The 16,510-nt window shown below is 36.5% G+C and overlaps 1 protein-coding gene across 2 annotated transcripts in view; it reads right to left on the bottom strand.

Annotated features, from left to right (window-relative positions):
- LOC105045001 (uncharacterized) overlaps positions 1-14,392 on the bottom strand; it is a 30,768-nt gene extending 16,376 nt beyond the window's left edge. Inside the window, exons 1-12 of one of the 2 annotated variants that reach the window (XM_010923154.4) lie at positions 14,009-14,392; positions 13,112-13,271; positions 10,326-10,418; positions 9,705-9,807; positions 9,390-9,552; positions 7,905-8,079; positions 5,514-5,642; positions 4,788-5,405; positions 4,010-4,630; positions 3,316-3,384; positions 2,383-2,496; positions 2,035-2,280 (exon numbers count right to left, since the gene is read on the bottom strand). In XM_010923154.4, coding sequence (XP_010921456.1) covers positions 2,035-2,280; positions 2,383-2,496; positions 3,316-3,384; positions 4,010-4,630; positions 4,788-5,405; positions 5,514-5,642; positions 7,905-8,079; positions 9,390-9,552; positions 9,705-9,807; positions 10,326-10,418; positions 13,112-13,271; positions 14,009-14,139 — 2,622 coding nt within the window. In that variant the 5' untranslated portion in view covers positions 14,140-14,392. Of the gene's footprint in view, positions 1-2,034; positions 2,281-2,382; positions 2,497-3,315; positions 3,385-4,009; positions 4,637-4,787; positions 5,406-5,513; positions 5,643-7,904; positions 8,080-9,389; positions 9,553-9,704; positions 9,808-10,325; positions 10,419-13,111; positions 13,272-14,008 lie in introns of both variants that reach the window. The other variant, XM_010923146.4, reaches the window with a different exon arrangement.
- Positions 14,393-16,510: the final 2,118 nt, after the last annotated feature.

The following is a 16,510-nucleotide window of genomic DNA, read 5'->3' as shown; positions in this document are numbered from 1 at the left end:
AGCCTATAAACAAATCTGTATTGTTGGCTAAAATTTGATTGAACTTTTCTATAAGATAAGAACCCCAAAAATCATTTTCCTACTAACAAACCTATCTTTTAAAGCAAGGTTCGCCAAAACGGTATCAGAGGGCGTACAAGCTAACAATCGGTCAGCATGGTACGGGTCCATACCATACCATTTTGGGGCAAACCGACATATAGAGAACCAAAAAGGGAGGGGAAGAGAGAGAGGGAGAAAAAAAGGGAGGAAGAGCAAGAGGGAGAGCAAGGAAAACCCTAACCCTAACTTGACAGAGATAGGTAGAAGGTGGGGTGTTCACTGGTGACGTCGAGGGCTCCGAGGGATCATGAAGAGGTGGTGCTACGATTACGAGCAACAGGGTGGGGGATCTCTCGAAATCAGGAGACGAGAGGGGACCAAACCACGAGGAGGGGGGAGAGGGGTTTAATTGATCCAGGTGAGCGGATTGAGCTAGGTTAATTGAGCTGTTTTTAATTAAACCGAAGGGTTGGTGGAGGGTTTGGCCTCTATACCGAACCTACAAGGGGAACCATCCCGATTCCCCATTCGGTTTGGCTCGGTATGCTCTAAACCATCTGACTCGGGGCAATATAGCAAACCATGTTCTAAAGCTTAAGGTAGACCCCTAAAGAACTTCCTTATATCCTTTAATCTACAAAATCATTCTATTCACATAGCATGGACAAGGTTGATAAGAATGCCTAGGCACCTAGATGATCTAAAAAATGAGAGTAGAAAATGACAATGAGATGATCCAACCTCTCAACATTTACTTTCTAACCCATAAAAAAGGATTAAAATGACAATCATGTGCTTTGGTACCATTTAGTTATAAAAACCATTAGAATTGAAGAAAGAGAGGATGTATTCATCGAGTGAGGTTATAGCATGATATAGTCTTACAATAGGTTATAGACCAATATGCATCGCACTCATATAGCAAGCACTACAATACCAGTCCGTATCCAATGATTGTGTGTGTGAACAATACCTAACAAAGTTCAGTATGCAAAATTCTTTATTGACCAGCATGTTATACAATCATCATAATACACTACATTGATGCAGGTTGACATGAGGCCAAACTACATAGAGAACCTAACCAGAGTAAAATATCTTATTTGGATCCATTTGGTTTTCATATATTCTCAGCTTCACCAATTTTTATATGCTTTGAGTCTGATATAATGCAAGTATATAGACTAGTAGTTTGAGTTAAAAACTCTATAGGTAACTGACACATACTTGGGTTTGTTGGTAATAGTATTGTATCATTAATATTAACATGCAGATGCCAAATTTGCTCTGAAAAATCAAATTCTAAAATTTTGAGCGTCTAAAGCAGCTCTTCTTGCCGATGTAAAGTAGCCAGATGTACCATATAGTAAGAAAATCTGTCTTTAACATGACTTAAGTTGCTAGATTAGCCTTTAGTAAGGTCATATATTCTTGTAAACTATGAGAAGTATAAATCAAGATGAATCTAATTATCACATAGGATGATCAAAAGCATCCTAAAATAACAATAGGATTTTCCTAGCATATGTGGCATGCTTAAGGTGTATCTGCTAGCAAGTGTTATCTTCCTTTTGTCTCAACACAAGTCATGCAATACTTGGCATCACGCACTAAAATAGTACCAGTCCCTAAACAGCACAAGCACATTGTACTTAAATTCTTGCCAAAATTTAAATGATGGCATCCTAAAATAACAATAAGAGTTTCCTAGCATATGTGGCATGCTTTTAGTGTATCTGCTAGCAAGTGTTATCTTCCTTTTTGTCTCAACGCAAGTCGTGCAATACTTGGCATCACACACTAATATGGTAAGTCCCTAAACAGCACAAGCACATTGTACTTAAATTCTTCCCAAAATTTAAATGATGACACCTTGTATGTCTATAAACAAGAAGTCCACACATTGTTTAACTGAAATAGTCAATATCTTTAACAAATTTATGTATGTTGGAGACAAGACTAGACTAATTCTCATGGTACAGAACAATAAACCTTTAAAGCAATATCCAAGCAAGCTTGTCGACTTGGAGGACGTCCCAGAATGAGGCTCCACACAGCACCAAGGCCCTGAGTAACACGATCGGCATCACGAGTATCTTTTGCAAGGTGACTGTAACCATGTGAATGACAAAGATCTTCTAACAACTTCAATGTAGAGTCAGGTAAAAATGGAGCTTCAGCAAGAAGTTTACTAAATGATTTGTCTGAAGCTGGCAAGGAATCAAGCAATGCTTTTGCCTGTTCCACATCAAAAAAAAAAAAAGGAACAAGAATCTGAATATTTTTCCATGGCATTTTACAGACAAATTCAACAAACATGTGAAAAGAAACAATACTTACAACTGCTAAAAGAAATCTCTCATAACTACTAGTAGCAGAGGAAGAACTCTCATCTAGATCAGAGATTATGACTGTGTGTAGGTGATAAAGGACATGCATAGCAAGCTCATGACCCTGGAAAAAACAAAGGCAGTTGAATTTTGATTTTGAATGTTGTAGTGCCATAAATTACGAAAGGCTGCAGATTTTACTCCTGATTGTGATCTATATCAAAAGCACAGAAATCTTTAAACATACATGGCATAATAAAGTCCTTGTTCCGCATCAACAATTGCATAATTAGACATTCATATATCCATCCAAATAAAGTTCGGATTTATTTCAAGAGGTAGGTGAGCTTCTATTTATTACTGAATGCTAGATCAAAGCAGGTCAACTATAAAGCTATAAAACATATAAGTAACACATAGTATAGGAAAGCACATTATTTTAGTCAACTATTAAAATCAGCATAAACTGAAATAGTTAAAGGTATACTTTGTAACCTATGTATAAAAAATAAAGGTGCAGTGGAGAACACAAGACACAGTAAATTTGTCAGAGAAGAGCAGGGGCAAAACATAAGATCAGTGATCAAGGTCACCAACGCAGATTCTGATTCAAGGTCCAATATGAACATTATTCTTCCTTTATCAGCAATCTATGTAAATTGGAGGCAAAAGAAGAATTTAAAAACATTAGAACAAGCATTGAATTAAAACATTAAACAAGAACTTAAAATTTGAGCTAAAATTCAGAAAACCCAGGAGCGAAAAAAAGAGAGAATTTCAGGGGGGAACCAATCATTGCTTTACCACATTGGGCAACATGATCTTTTATGAATACCCAATTATTGAATAATTAGCTTCCACGAGAATAATATATAGACGTGATGAAAAATTTAAAAAAAAAAAAAGGTAACAATTAATGACACTGCCATCCCAACAAGAGTACCTTCTGATGATGATAGTCTGAAATAATATGCTTTTGTAACAATTTGATGATGTCGTCATCAGCATTAGCCTGTCAGTGGGGAAAGATTAAGTTAAAACGGAGGAACAAGAAGGCATACATCAAATCAAGTAAATCAAGTGACATCAACTAGAAGAACTTTATGGTGCCATTTCCATCTCATTTAACCAATCTCAAGAAAAACACTAGTGGATCACTACAAGCAAACAATGGAATAAAAAATAAAATAAATGGCTATAATATAGCTAAACTGATGCAAGGTTTCTAGAAACCAATGAAAAGATTGACGAGTTGAAGATATATCCCTTTCATGAATAGATAAAAAAGCTAGCCAAGATGATGATTTAACCAAATAGTTTTCCATGCTTCTGAGTTTTTGACAAATTAAATACGAGAATATAACACAGATATATGGTTTTGGACAAGGCTCAGTTGCTCAATACTGAGAAAGGAAATTTAGGAATCAAGTTTAACACCCCAAGAAAATGTCTAAATATGTCACGAAATGTTTAGCTAGTATTATAAGTAGTATCTGCAATATACTCTCTGGCTGTAAATTCTACTTAGGATGGCAAATTCACTTGTCACTTGTGAGACAGCCAAAAAGAGAAGCATCAGGGACCTGACATTCCTACATGTCGTATGCACATGTATAAGATAAAGAAATAATGACTACCTGCAGCACCAAGCGAGCAAGTAATGGAAGGCATGCCTGACCAGAGTCTGTAGCTCGTATTTGCTTGTAATCTTCAATAATCCGTGTAACCGCTAACTTTTGCAGTGTCCTCTTCTGCTCATCCGTCAATTCAATGTGAAGTGGAAGTGGGGGCAAATCATGAGAATTATCTTCAGCGACCAACATTGTCAAGAGAGGTGATGAACATTGATCACATTCTGGCATGTTACCATCAACATCTTCATTTGCAGTAATGTCGGAAGATGTGGATGCTGCCAGCTCGGGGTCAACAGCACGTACAGGAGAAAGTTCCATGTTGGATTGTGCAGAAACATTTAAAGATGGCTCTGGTTCCATAGGATCATCTAGAACATCTAAATTTTCTTTTGAAGCCAAGTGGTCAATCACAGGCTCGGTCAAACTTTCATGGACCTCAGTTTCACTCTTAGAAATCAATGATACAGGAGGAGTTTCACCTTTGATGACATCCAAAGCATGAAGAGGTTTATTTAATGAATGATGCAATGCAGTCTGCATGTCGCTGACATTATCCAAGCTCAAAGGTTCAGAGTGTGAATTGACAGATGCCACTGCACGGCGTGGATCAAGCCGACGAGGATCCTGAAGCTAGAGTATGTCAGGATCAATTAGACTATCATACAAAATATAATACCTGACACCAAAATAATATATATACATATGTGTGTGTGTGTGTTATTAAAATCTGTGAAATCAGATAGAGATATCTATGCTTCACAAGTAATTTTAATAATTATACCCTTCGTGGATCACGCTTCAAGTCAGGAAGAAGATTAGGGAGGGAAGATGCATCAGATGTTAGCATGCTGATTCCACCAGCAGCAACTGTACTTGATGCAAGTTGGGAAGATGCTGTAGAAGATGGCACAAAAGTTGGGGCAGAGGTAGTTGACACAATTTGTGATGAGACACTGGAGGAAGGCCTCTGCGGATTTGTTTGTAGGTTACTATGCCTATCAGATAAGGTCGATGGGTTCTTTGGTAGATGTTTCATAGTTTCTATTACTATATCAGCCAAAAGGTCTGCCTGCATAGTTGAGATGAGAAGCTCAAGTGACTCAACACCCCTTTCTCCTTCTGCCAGTAGAGCACCAATCATGGCAATCATCTTTTCAACTGGAGTCAAATCATTATCCATCAGAGATGCATTAGAAGAAAGATCATTCATCGCACCATCATCATCAATATGTAAATCACAAGCAGTTTGAGCTGGCTGAGTTGGGATGGTAGCTGTGTTCAGTCTTGTTCTCTTGGCAGAGATTTCATCAGAAATAGCAGGATTTGCACTAGGTTGTGATCCAGACCTCTTCCTCATCACATCGTCGCACACAGATATCTGGCTGGATGGTGGATCATCCTGGTGACATGAGACAAGGACTGACTGAGACCTTGCAAGTTTAGAGATAATGAAATAACTGGCCTTTGTGGTAAGAAACTTAATTGAGAAAAATATAGAAAAAATCACCTTGCTCACACGACTATCACGAGATATGCGTTCGGTACTTCTAGACATTTTCTCTACTTGACGTATAATTTGATCGGTTGCTTCCCCAGGGCTTATTGCACGCAAAGCCCTTACTAACTTGTCTCTCGACTGATTTTTTTGGAAAAAAAAAAAAAAGGAAGACAGCCGTTAGAAGCTGAATTCAGAATATGATTACTAGGATTTAACAGAAAATAAAATGATGACCCATGCATGTGATGAAATGCAAGATTCTAAGAATTTATTGTTAAGCCAATTCCCCATTTGGAGCACCACAATTATTGTAATCAAGCACAGAGAAAAAAAATATAAACAAAAGTCCTGGGTAACATAACAAAGTAGTTCCAAGGAACTATGAAATCCATACCACACTGAAAACAACTAAACTTGAATTACTAAAACAGAAATTTATTAAATTGTAGTTCTAACTAAAAGGATATGCATACTAGCCAAGAGGAAATTTGATGAGTTGAAGTTAAGCTAGGAATTTCTATTGATGAAAATCCCCAGTTTTCATTGAAAACCTTCATATGGGTAAAGCAGAGGATACCACATTCTATAAGATATATAGATGCAAAAAAAGGTAATATTTCAGCAAGAAGTAGAATATCAATTTACTGAAAAATTATGCCTTATTCCAACTTCTTTGTGTTGGCTTAGGCATTCTTCTTTGCCACTGGAAGTGTGCATTCATCTTCAAGCTTATCAAGTTCCCTTGCCAGCAGTGATTTAAAACCAGGATCATTTTAATCAATTCAGGTTCCAGGTCACCGGTTCAGTCTCAGGTCAACTGAGATTTAACCATGATAACATCATGATGTAACAAACATATTAATCATTAAATAATCAAATTAAAATTTGTATAAAACATGCAAATATTTATAAAAGAAATAACTCTAAGTTTCAAAAACTTTCCCAAGAGTTTTTTGGCTATTAGCAGCACTATTATGATAATGCATGATAGTAGGATATTAAATTATAAACAAAAAATGACTAATATATAGCCTCCAATCTTCTCCTTGTCTCTTGAAGCTACCTAAATTCAAAAAAAAAAAAATCAAGTTTTTTTGTTCTAGTGGAAAAAGCAGTCACCAACAATCAATCACCAAAATTTTGCCAGGCAAAATTTATATAAAAAAAATAAATGATATCAAAGAATTTATTTTGTAAAAATATCAGAGATATCAAAATATAAATAGATAAACGCATCTAAATAAAATGTCTAAAATAGAGCTCAGGTTTTTATATTGAAAAACAAAGTTTAGGCTAAATGGGATCGGGGAGCCAGGTGGGTGAGGGGAAGCTCAAGTTTTCATATGATCATGGTTGTGCTCTTCATAGAATAGGTAGGATAGATGAGAGGAAATCATGCCTCCATTGAGAAGACATCTGAAAAAATAATGCCAGAAAATAAAGGCACTATTTCTTCTTTTTTTTTTTATAGGCCGGATGAGTCGCACTAATTTAATATGAAAACATCCAATAAAATCAGAAAATAAAATAGCACACAATGGGCACAGCACCATCACATAATTGGCCAAGAGCACATCTCCAAAATGCTCCCCAACAAAAGAGGCAACCCAATCCGCAACTGTCTGCTATCCCAAACTGTCTTTGAATCCAACCAATCACTATAGCTGAATCACCCTCCAGGTGGATAAGATCAGCCCTCAAAATGAGTCTCGCATAGCTAAAGCCCACCAAGGCTGCCCTCAACTCAGCTCCAGGGACAGAGGTATCATAAACGTGGACTACCTCCTGCAGCAATGAGTCCAGAGATGGGGCCTCTAATCACAAACCCAACACCCCCTCTACTGCCACCATCAGTCACACTCAGAAAATTCATTCCATTATTTTCAAGGTACCACTAAAGAAGGGACTTGGAAACTTTTAACCAATGGCATAATGCATAGTCAAACAGAGTAAATAATTGACCCACTTGTCTCATATGGCACGCTTGCAAACATTACTTCTAGTTCTAGGGGAAAAGAAATAACACATTACATAAATATGGGAGTTTGAACACCAAAATATAGGGTTATAAACTGTAACTTGGCCAGAGACATTGCACAGTTTATGATCAGATGAAAAAATGATATTCTAAGCTCATCACAACAAAGATTGTATTGCGCATGTAAAAAACATAACAACATATCCCTAAAATCCAATATATCAGATAAAAACTCTTGAAAAAAAAAAACAATATATCAGATAAAAACTCTTGAAACAACCAAAAAAAAAAAAAAAGCCCATTCTCCAATATCTTCTAATGGTTGCACGTATGGCCATGGATATAACGGTAGACTGATGCTTCTGCTTGGTAAAGGAATAACAGCATATAGGAACATCTCAGAAAGGAGCAAAGAAGTTTACCTCAATAATAAATGGATGGTTAGACCGTAGAAATCCTAAAAAGGCAGTCCTCAATGAATACCGGATGCTTGCAGCATGACCTTCCTTTAGTGTTTCAAAATTAGGATCAAAACCAAGCAATGCAGACAAAATAAAGTTGTAGTGGACTGGTCTGCTCTTTGCAATAGCTGCAAGACTGAAAATCAGAGAAGTGATGTTAATGAAAAAGGAGAGTTTCAGGTGGAGACACATTGCTGTTATACATATTCATAGTCCCAAAAAACCACATGAAACAGTAGTTTCAATGAAAAACTAATGTGTACACCAAAGTAAAGACAAACGAAACCATTAAATGGATCTACCATCACCTTTAGTGGATTTTGCACAAGAAGCCCACTTAATTACTGATTTTGCAGGAAATCGTTGAAATTAATTTTCTTTTGCAAAACAATAACCATTTAAGGGCCCCCAATGATTTTCCCCTAGACGTAAGCATGAGGCAGGAGGTAGTCTCAACAATGTGTCCCAGAAATTCGGAATAAGTGTATCGGATGTTCAATAAATGTGTATAGGATGTCTGGTAAATGTGTATTCCTCAACTTGTGCTTAGACTCAAGGGCAAAATCATCCGGGGATCCTCAAATGTGGATCATCCCACCCCCCCCCAAAAAAAAAAGCAAAATCAATAATTAAGTGGATGCAAGAAAGGCAAACTTAAAATGCAGGTTACGATTGTGAAAATCTCCATAAGTTCAGGATAATCATAAAGCATATTGTACCATACAGAACACAGACTTGGATCAAAGAAAATATAGAACCAGTTCAGTATGAATGCATTATACATGCAATGTGGAAATGAAATTAGACAGGTTGCTGATGAGCTAGGCTTTGCAAACAAGGGACCATGATCTAGAACAAAACTACAATCCAAACAACTAATATTAAAAAGAGTACTAGCCAGAATTCAATCTCCCACACGTGCATATCAATTATGGCTACAACAAACAGAATCGTTATGAAGAATCTAGTATTAATTAGAGAAACTAAAAGACATAGAACCTTTGTTAACAGCATGACCAGATAATAAATGATCCTTAGAACTTTGAACTGAAAATATTGTACACCAAACTAAACCCATAGTGATTTCCTTCTGACTGCCTCAAAAATTGGCAACTATAAAGAAACAACTTTAAATTGGCTATTAGGTTCCATATTCCCTTTTCTAGAACTTCCAGAAATAAATAATTGTGGATTTGGTGGAAGTCAAGGTTGTTGCAGGCAGGTCAATGAGCAAGGCAACCACCCAAGCACCTAGACTGATGCCTAGGTGGGCGCCTGGAAACCTAGGGGCCTGCCATTGTCCTGAATGTTCTGTGTATTTCACAATTTGATTGAAAACATGACGTGTCTCACCATTAACATCAGAACTCTACATCCTTTGCAGATAGGCTGGGGATGTCAAAATGGAAATTGAAAATAATGTGTAAAAGGTGATTTAAGACTCACCAATTAATAACAACAATTACAAAGGAACCACGAAGAGCATTAGTTGACTGCAAGATATCCAGCAGAAGGGAAACAATTCTGTTTGCCTCAGATTCCAGAGAGGCTGGATTAACAGTTGAATGGCCTTGAGCTAACTGCGAAACATTGAAGCTCCATTCTTTTCCTGTTTTTTTTAAAAAAAAAAAAAGCGAGCAGTTTGACTGAATATTCTACTTTGTCAAGATTGCATCATAATTTGCTCATGTTGTCTGCTAAAAGAAGAGTTTGCACAAGCTTCAATCATCGTCACTTTAACTGTAGAACCAGAGAGTGTACCTTCAGCATAATGTTCTCCATTATCATTCGCATCAGGTGTGAAATACAAAACACAAATTTCAAGAAATTTTACAGCGAGCACCTTCTTTGCAATAGATCCAGGCTACAACACACAAGTTCCAGAGAAAGGACAATTAGCCAATATTTTGAAAATCAAATTCAAGAAATGCACTTCTTCATTTTCAAAGAAACTTTATGACGTAAAGCCTTTTAGTGTCACACTACTGCAACAGTCCACAGTGGAAAGGAGCTAGTGTAACAAGAAAAATCAAATGGCACAAGTATGACAGTATACTCTCACTTTTACCTGTTCATTAAAGAACTTAAAAAAAAAAAAAAAAAATCTAATTTCTCTAGTCAGGTTATAAGCTGTCGCATAAATATAAAACCAGCAAAAAAAGGTGGCATATTCACAGCATAAACAGAAGCTATAGGAATTTTTTTGCTAGAGGGCTACATAGCCACAGATATTATGAAAAATGTAAAATTTAGAATTTATACAAATAAGAAAGATTTCAAGTTATGAACTTCTAACAATAAAATAAATGAATGTCATGCTCCAAAGTTGAAAGGAAAAAAAAAATCAAATATATTCAGAGGGTTGGACAATTCAAAGCCTACCCCTAAAATGATGCCATGAACTGCATCCTTGAATTGAACCATCCAGGACCATATTTCCTCAAGCCAAGCCTCGACCTTCCCAAAATCATGAAGCTACATTTTGAACACAAAATCATTGTCACATGGCATCCCAAAAACAAAGACAAGAAGAAAAAACCTATATATAAGTGACACACACACACACAAAGAAAAAAAAAAAAAGGAAGAAGCGATGTCCAGACAGTGACAAGAAAAGCATTAGTAGCGGTCAAATGATAACAAAGTAGACATAAAAGATAAAAATAATACAATGCAAACAATGAAGGATGCAAAGAAAAGGTTTTATTATTTTTATAAAAAAAACGAAAGAATGCTAATTTCAAAAGTTGACAATGAAGACCTTAAAATAAATAAGTATATAAAAGTAAATATATGAATATATAAACATGTATTAGATAAATATATAAATAAATATATAAAAATATGATTGACATCATGTCTATCGATATTGTAGTAGGATAGGGCCAAGGTCATGCCATCTATGCTATCCCACATATATATTACATAAAATGCCAGTAGGCTATTAGCATGACACAGGAGTATGTACCTCTGTATCAAATATTGATCAGTACTGCTATAAATCAGCCTGTGCCAATGCACACTGACATCAAAAATGCTCATTAAGACTAATAAGCATTAGTATGGGCTCACAATATGCCTTTATGTTTTTAATTCAGGCTTAAAAATTCCTATCTTGTTACCTTATGATCTACACTCTTCCATTTCATTCCTTTCTTATTACATTAAGAAAGCAAAGGCCCAATGTACAAATTGGACAAGCTGACAGCATTTCACATCACACATCATGCCAAAAATTATAAATCAGAATAACACACAATCAACACCTTCATAGTATTTATACTATACATTGCAAATCCAACAATATGTAATTAATATAAAAGCAACTTTTGCTGCACCCAATCATTTGCATTATTAATTTTGAACATACTTATATTCTCAATGTTGGAACATGCTTATTTAATATTATTTAAGTGACAAATTACTTATGAAATAATAATGCAGTGCATATGTTCAATAATATCAACATAGTTATCCAGGATTACTTATGATCCTAATTTTGTTTATAAACAGTAAGTTTATTTGTGCAAGGCATATGCCAACAGGATACAAGTGTATTAGCATTGAAACATCACAATGATGTGTCATTGGCACTATCAGGCAGCCAAATTCCTGAGGACACAATGTGTATTTTGAACATGCAGATACACACTTTGAGATGGTATCCTTTTGGCTCACATGTCTCAATGCCCAAAACGATTGCAAGTTCATAGAGATTGGAAGTAGAGATAGCCATGGGTTAATGACATTATGACTATTCACCACATTTAGATGGTGGGAGGGATAGACTGTCATTATGGGTGCCCACTCTAACTTCCTCACCCTCATATAAAACCCATACACTTACGGATGTGCAAAAAAAAAAAAAAAACACCCAAACCGCAAAACCGAACCGGTCTTTTCAGTTCGGTTTATATTGGTCTTTTTTAGTCTAGTTTGGTGTCAATTTGAAAAAAGTATGAACCAAAAAAAATTAGTTCAGTTTCGCTTTGAGTTTTAAATTTAAAAAAAAAAAAAAAAAAATCAAACTGAACCAACCCTACATATATATATAATATTCACTTTTAAATTTTTCTTATATTTTCTCTTATGTATAAAATAAATTTTTTATGTTTAGACTTAACCCAACCCATTGAACATGAACCCGCTAAATTGAACCAAACCAAACCGAATTTCGCAGGTCAGTTTCAAGCGAATTTTGTGATGATCAGCTTGGTTTGATTTTACTTTGAGGAAACTGGTACAAATCGCTTTGGTTTCAAGCTTTGGTTTCAGGCTCCAAACCGACCCGACTCGACCCGTGAAACCCTACATACACCCATGATAGCATGGTCATGTGAAGCAACCAATGGCAGTATTGGACATTATGATCAGCTTAAAAAATTTATGGCTATTGAGCATGATGTATACAAATTCCTTGACAGGGCTAAAGTAAAGATAACATTTTTTTAATTTAAAGAATAACCAATTTTCCTTAAAAAATATGAGAGATAAGAGTCATGCAGTCTAAATGCAAGCCCCAACCATTATGGATAGTGGTATTCATGTTAACATATAGAAGAAGACAGGTGCTGCATTTGATGTCACTCCCTGCCTCGGTCAATAGAATTGCCTCTATAGGTCCAGGATTCCATACAAGTTCGTCTTCAAGATCGGGTAGTACTTTCACAATGGGAATTGTATATGATGCTAAACAATTCGAAAGGCATTTTTGCCTTGCAACATCTGCAATTAAACCTTTTCTTTTCTTTTCTATCGGATTCTTTTTTCTTATTTACAATCGGTGCCTGCTAATAACACAGTGAAGCTGAGGGTTTTATTATGTTGTGATTAACAAGATAAATTTTAAAATATTTAATCACTCGTGAATGGTAGATCAAGCAAACAGCACATAAACTAGACATCGTATAATAAATATGTCAAGGGCAGCAACCTAGTCAGGCATTATGTCTTCTCACTGTTAGCCCCATATATCTCCTTGCCCTGAGGTTCTTCTTGTAAGCATCTTAGAACCAACATTTTCTATCAGATGCACAGAAATCACAAAGGAATCATAAAAATAATAAATAACTCTTCAATGGCACCATGGTAACACAAAAAAGGTTTTCATTTACATGAATGGTCAAGTTATTTATACAGTAATAGTATATCTGTTATACAAAAAGCACCTGGAGTGCCATCTCTTCTAAGACAGCGCCAAATAAACTCGTGCCACTAGCAATTGATTGTCTAACAACAATGGGATTGTCATGTTTTAAGCACGACAATAAGTTTGGCATCAATAGAACTGATTCTTCTGTCAACTGCGGGCCAAGCTCCTTCAGTAAACTGCCAACAACAACAAATGCTATAAGAATTCACAGACAAAAGAGAAAAAAGAAAAGGATAGCCGCATCAATTGCTATACCATCACCATAACCCCAGCTTCAGTAACCTTAACAGGTTGCTCTCCAATAGCACAAGATCAAAACACACAACTGAGGAGGAAAGCCATCCCCATCCACCAACCGACCGTCCAGGTAGCACAGCCATTTCTTGGCCCATAACCATAAAATAACCCAGAAAGCCAATCATGTATACTTGGCAAAAGGCTTCATATTTTAACTTGGTTTGGGATTATTTCTACAGTCTTTTGGCGCATTGCAGCAAAAACCAAAACCCTAGTTTTAACACAACTCAAAATCCATCGATCTTCCTTTTGTTGATAGAAATCTCTAATATCTACGGAGGCATCCTATATCCATTCGAGTCAAAGATTTTACGAGGTTGTTTGAAAGCTCAATAATTTCTCCGTGGAATAAACACCATAGAATATGCAACGATTATGAAAGCACTCGATTGTAAAATCTCATGATAAGTAATTCTTTTTTAATGCAGACTCATGCGAAATGATGATTCCCTTATGCGATTAAATATCCCTTTTCCCCTTCCGGAGAACCAACAAAATCCTCAACCCCAATTGACTCGCTAAACCAAATAACCAATTCCAAATAATAGATACCAACAAAGAATCCGAAATAAGTGCAGGTGAACATAAAATAGGGGGAAGAAGACAGTCATCTTACTCGAGAGCACGGGAAGGATCCCGAGAAACCCCATCCGGGCGCTCAGGCGGAGAAACCGCCTGCGCCGCCTCGGCCGAGGCTGCGAAGCCGTCACCCGCCGCCGGTTTGTTGCTGCCTTCTTCGAGCTCCATGAGGTCGATGGCGAGGAGAAGACGGCCTAACCCTAGAACTGTCGGCGTGCGGTTCCGGCGCCGCCTAGGGTTTGCCCGCCAAGACCAAGACCAAGAGAGGGAGGACTTGGCCGTATCTATGGCGGTCTAGGCTTTACGGACGACCAAAGGAGATAGCACTGGTGGTGCGGATGAGGCAACGAGGGAAAGAAGGGAAGGAACAACTGGAGAACGGGAGGCGAGAGAGGAGGGCTTTTCTTCAGAGGAGCCGAAGAGGGATGCGCTCCGTTTCGTTCCCAGGTTCAATTACTTTATAGACCTCCATTTAAATGAGCGGCTGCGATCTCACCTATCATAATCGTAATCATTAGTCAGTGCTGCTAAATCTAATTTCACTGGATAAAACCGCAGGGCCTCGCGATTGCAGCAAAAGCAAGTACTATGCCATGTGGCACAAGGGGAGCGGTGCGATTCACGGAGTTGATGAGATGCACGGCGGGATTCTGGAATAATGTACCCGTCCCTCGTGACACGTTGCGTAGTGATGCATCCAGGTTGGACCCAATGAATATTTCGACTCCATATCCTTTTCTTGTTATCTAGGACAAACATCATTGGATGTATTTATTAAGGAAAAATTGTGTAAAAAAATATTAATTATTAATATTTTCAAAACATATTTACTCTTTTGTAAGTTGACTAAAATATTTTTTGTTGGACCAAAATTTTGCTACATAGTTTTTCAAAAAAATTATTATTTTTTAAAAAATAAAAATTAATAAAAAAAGAGAAGAGAAAGATAAGCGGCTATAGTAATCGGTTGAATCGGTGGGCGGCCAAAATCAATACGCACCAATCTTTTTCATGATATTTATAGAATTCTATGGGGGTGCACCTCCTTCGTGACTAAACATATATATCATGAGGCGAATGGAGCTTTGGACTAGGTTGCCTCATATATGATTTATCACTCGAATAATATTTTATGATCGAATATAGCAGCAGTGTCTGTATATTTTTATAATATTTTTTTTTTAATTTTATGAGATATATACATTAGAGTTGTATGAATTTTTCATTTACAAACCAAAGAGGGGGGAGGGGCAATTGACTTTTTAGTATGCTATCCCTCTCTCTCTCCGACACCACTACCACCATTAACATGATTATTCTAAGAGAAAAAAAAGTTAAGGGGGTAGATCCACAACCCAATCATCATCATTATTCTTACTCATCAAAATATATATATATATATATATATATATATATATATATATATATATATATATATGATTCTTTCCCCCTTCTATCACCATTATTCTCCTCCGAATCAAAAGTACAAAAAAAGGAGGATATGAAAAACATGATATGTTATTCTTGGCCACTCTTTAGATTAGACTTTACATTTGAAGCATGCGTGGCTCCTTCTTGTTTTGGATCAGATTGGGTACACCTTAATTTGATAATATTACATCGCCTGATCAATAAAACTACATTTCAAATTCTTACATATAAAAAATAAATTATTGAGGTTTTTTTATAATTTATATTTAATAATTTAAATCGTGCCTTTTCCTTATGGAGTTGACAATGGTCTCTTATATAGCTCATTTTGTTGCACCTTTCACGCAATATGACAGGCTAACAGTCTTGAACTTGCGAGTTTCTTTTGTTGATCAATAATAGTTTTTAACAGCGGTGACAACATTATTTTAGCTCTTACAGTTGTTCACTAAAAAGCGAGTGATTACATTGTATGATGAGTCAAGACATAGGAAAGGCTTCTTTTATTCCGTGACTTCAAGGCTTGTAGGGTTATTCATCCTACACTCGAAGATTTTATTTTTATGGTGTCCCTTCAACTTTTGTGAAGCCAAATCATTTTTGTGGTCTTGCCTTCAATTTTTTAGAAGCAAATCATCTCGCACATCACAAGACATCATGGAAAGACATATAGACACCGAAAGAATATAACAAAATATCGCCCCTTTCTTTAGAAACATGTACATCTTTATATGTCATGGATATACTATTCACCATGTATATGCAATGTGGGCTGATCTGTACTAGGTTTTAGGCATACAAACCATTGGTATGATTCTAGCTCGCTTCATAGTTGGTCATGAACCTTGGGCATCTATGGATAGAGTGGGTGTGGGATTGACAAGGGTTGCACTAGCAAGATATTTGATGAACACATGATCAACGTGCAAAGTGGTACTTGTAAGTCCAAGGTGGGTCTAAAAGTAATACCAGCTTATCATGCGCTCCAATGGAGCACCACTTTCTCAATCCATCCATCATTTGGATTTAATTTGAAGCTTTAGCTATTTCGACCTACATCCATTAGTCATAACATCGATCTAGCCTTACTCTTCAAATTAGGTCAGGC

This window comes from Elaeis guineensis, chromosome 2 (genome assembly GCF_000442705.2).
Source record: "Elaeis guineensis isolate ETL-2024a chromosome 2, EG11, whole genome shotgun sequence".
Lineage (NCBI taxonomy): Eukaryota > Viridiplantae > Streptophyta > Magnoliopsida > Arecales > Arecaceae > Elaeis > Elaeis guineensis.
The sequence above is the reverse complement of the archived record's forward strand: the minus strand, read 5'-3'. Positions and strand labels throughout refer to the sequence as shown.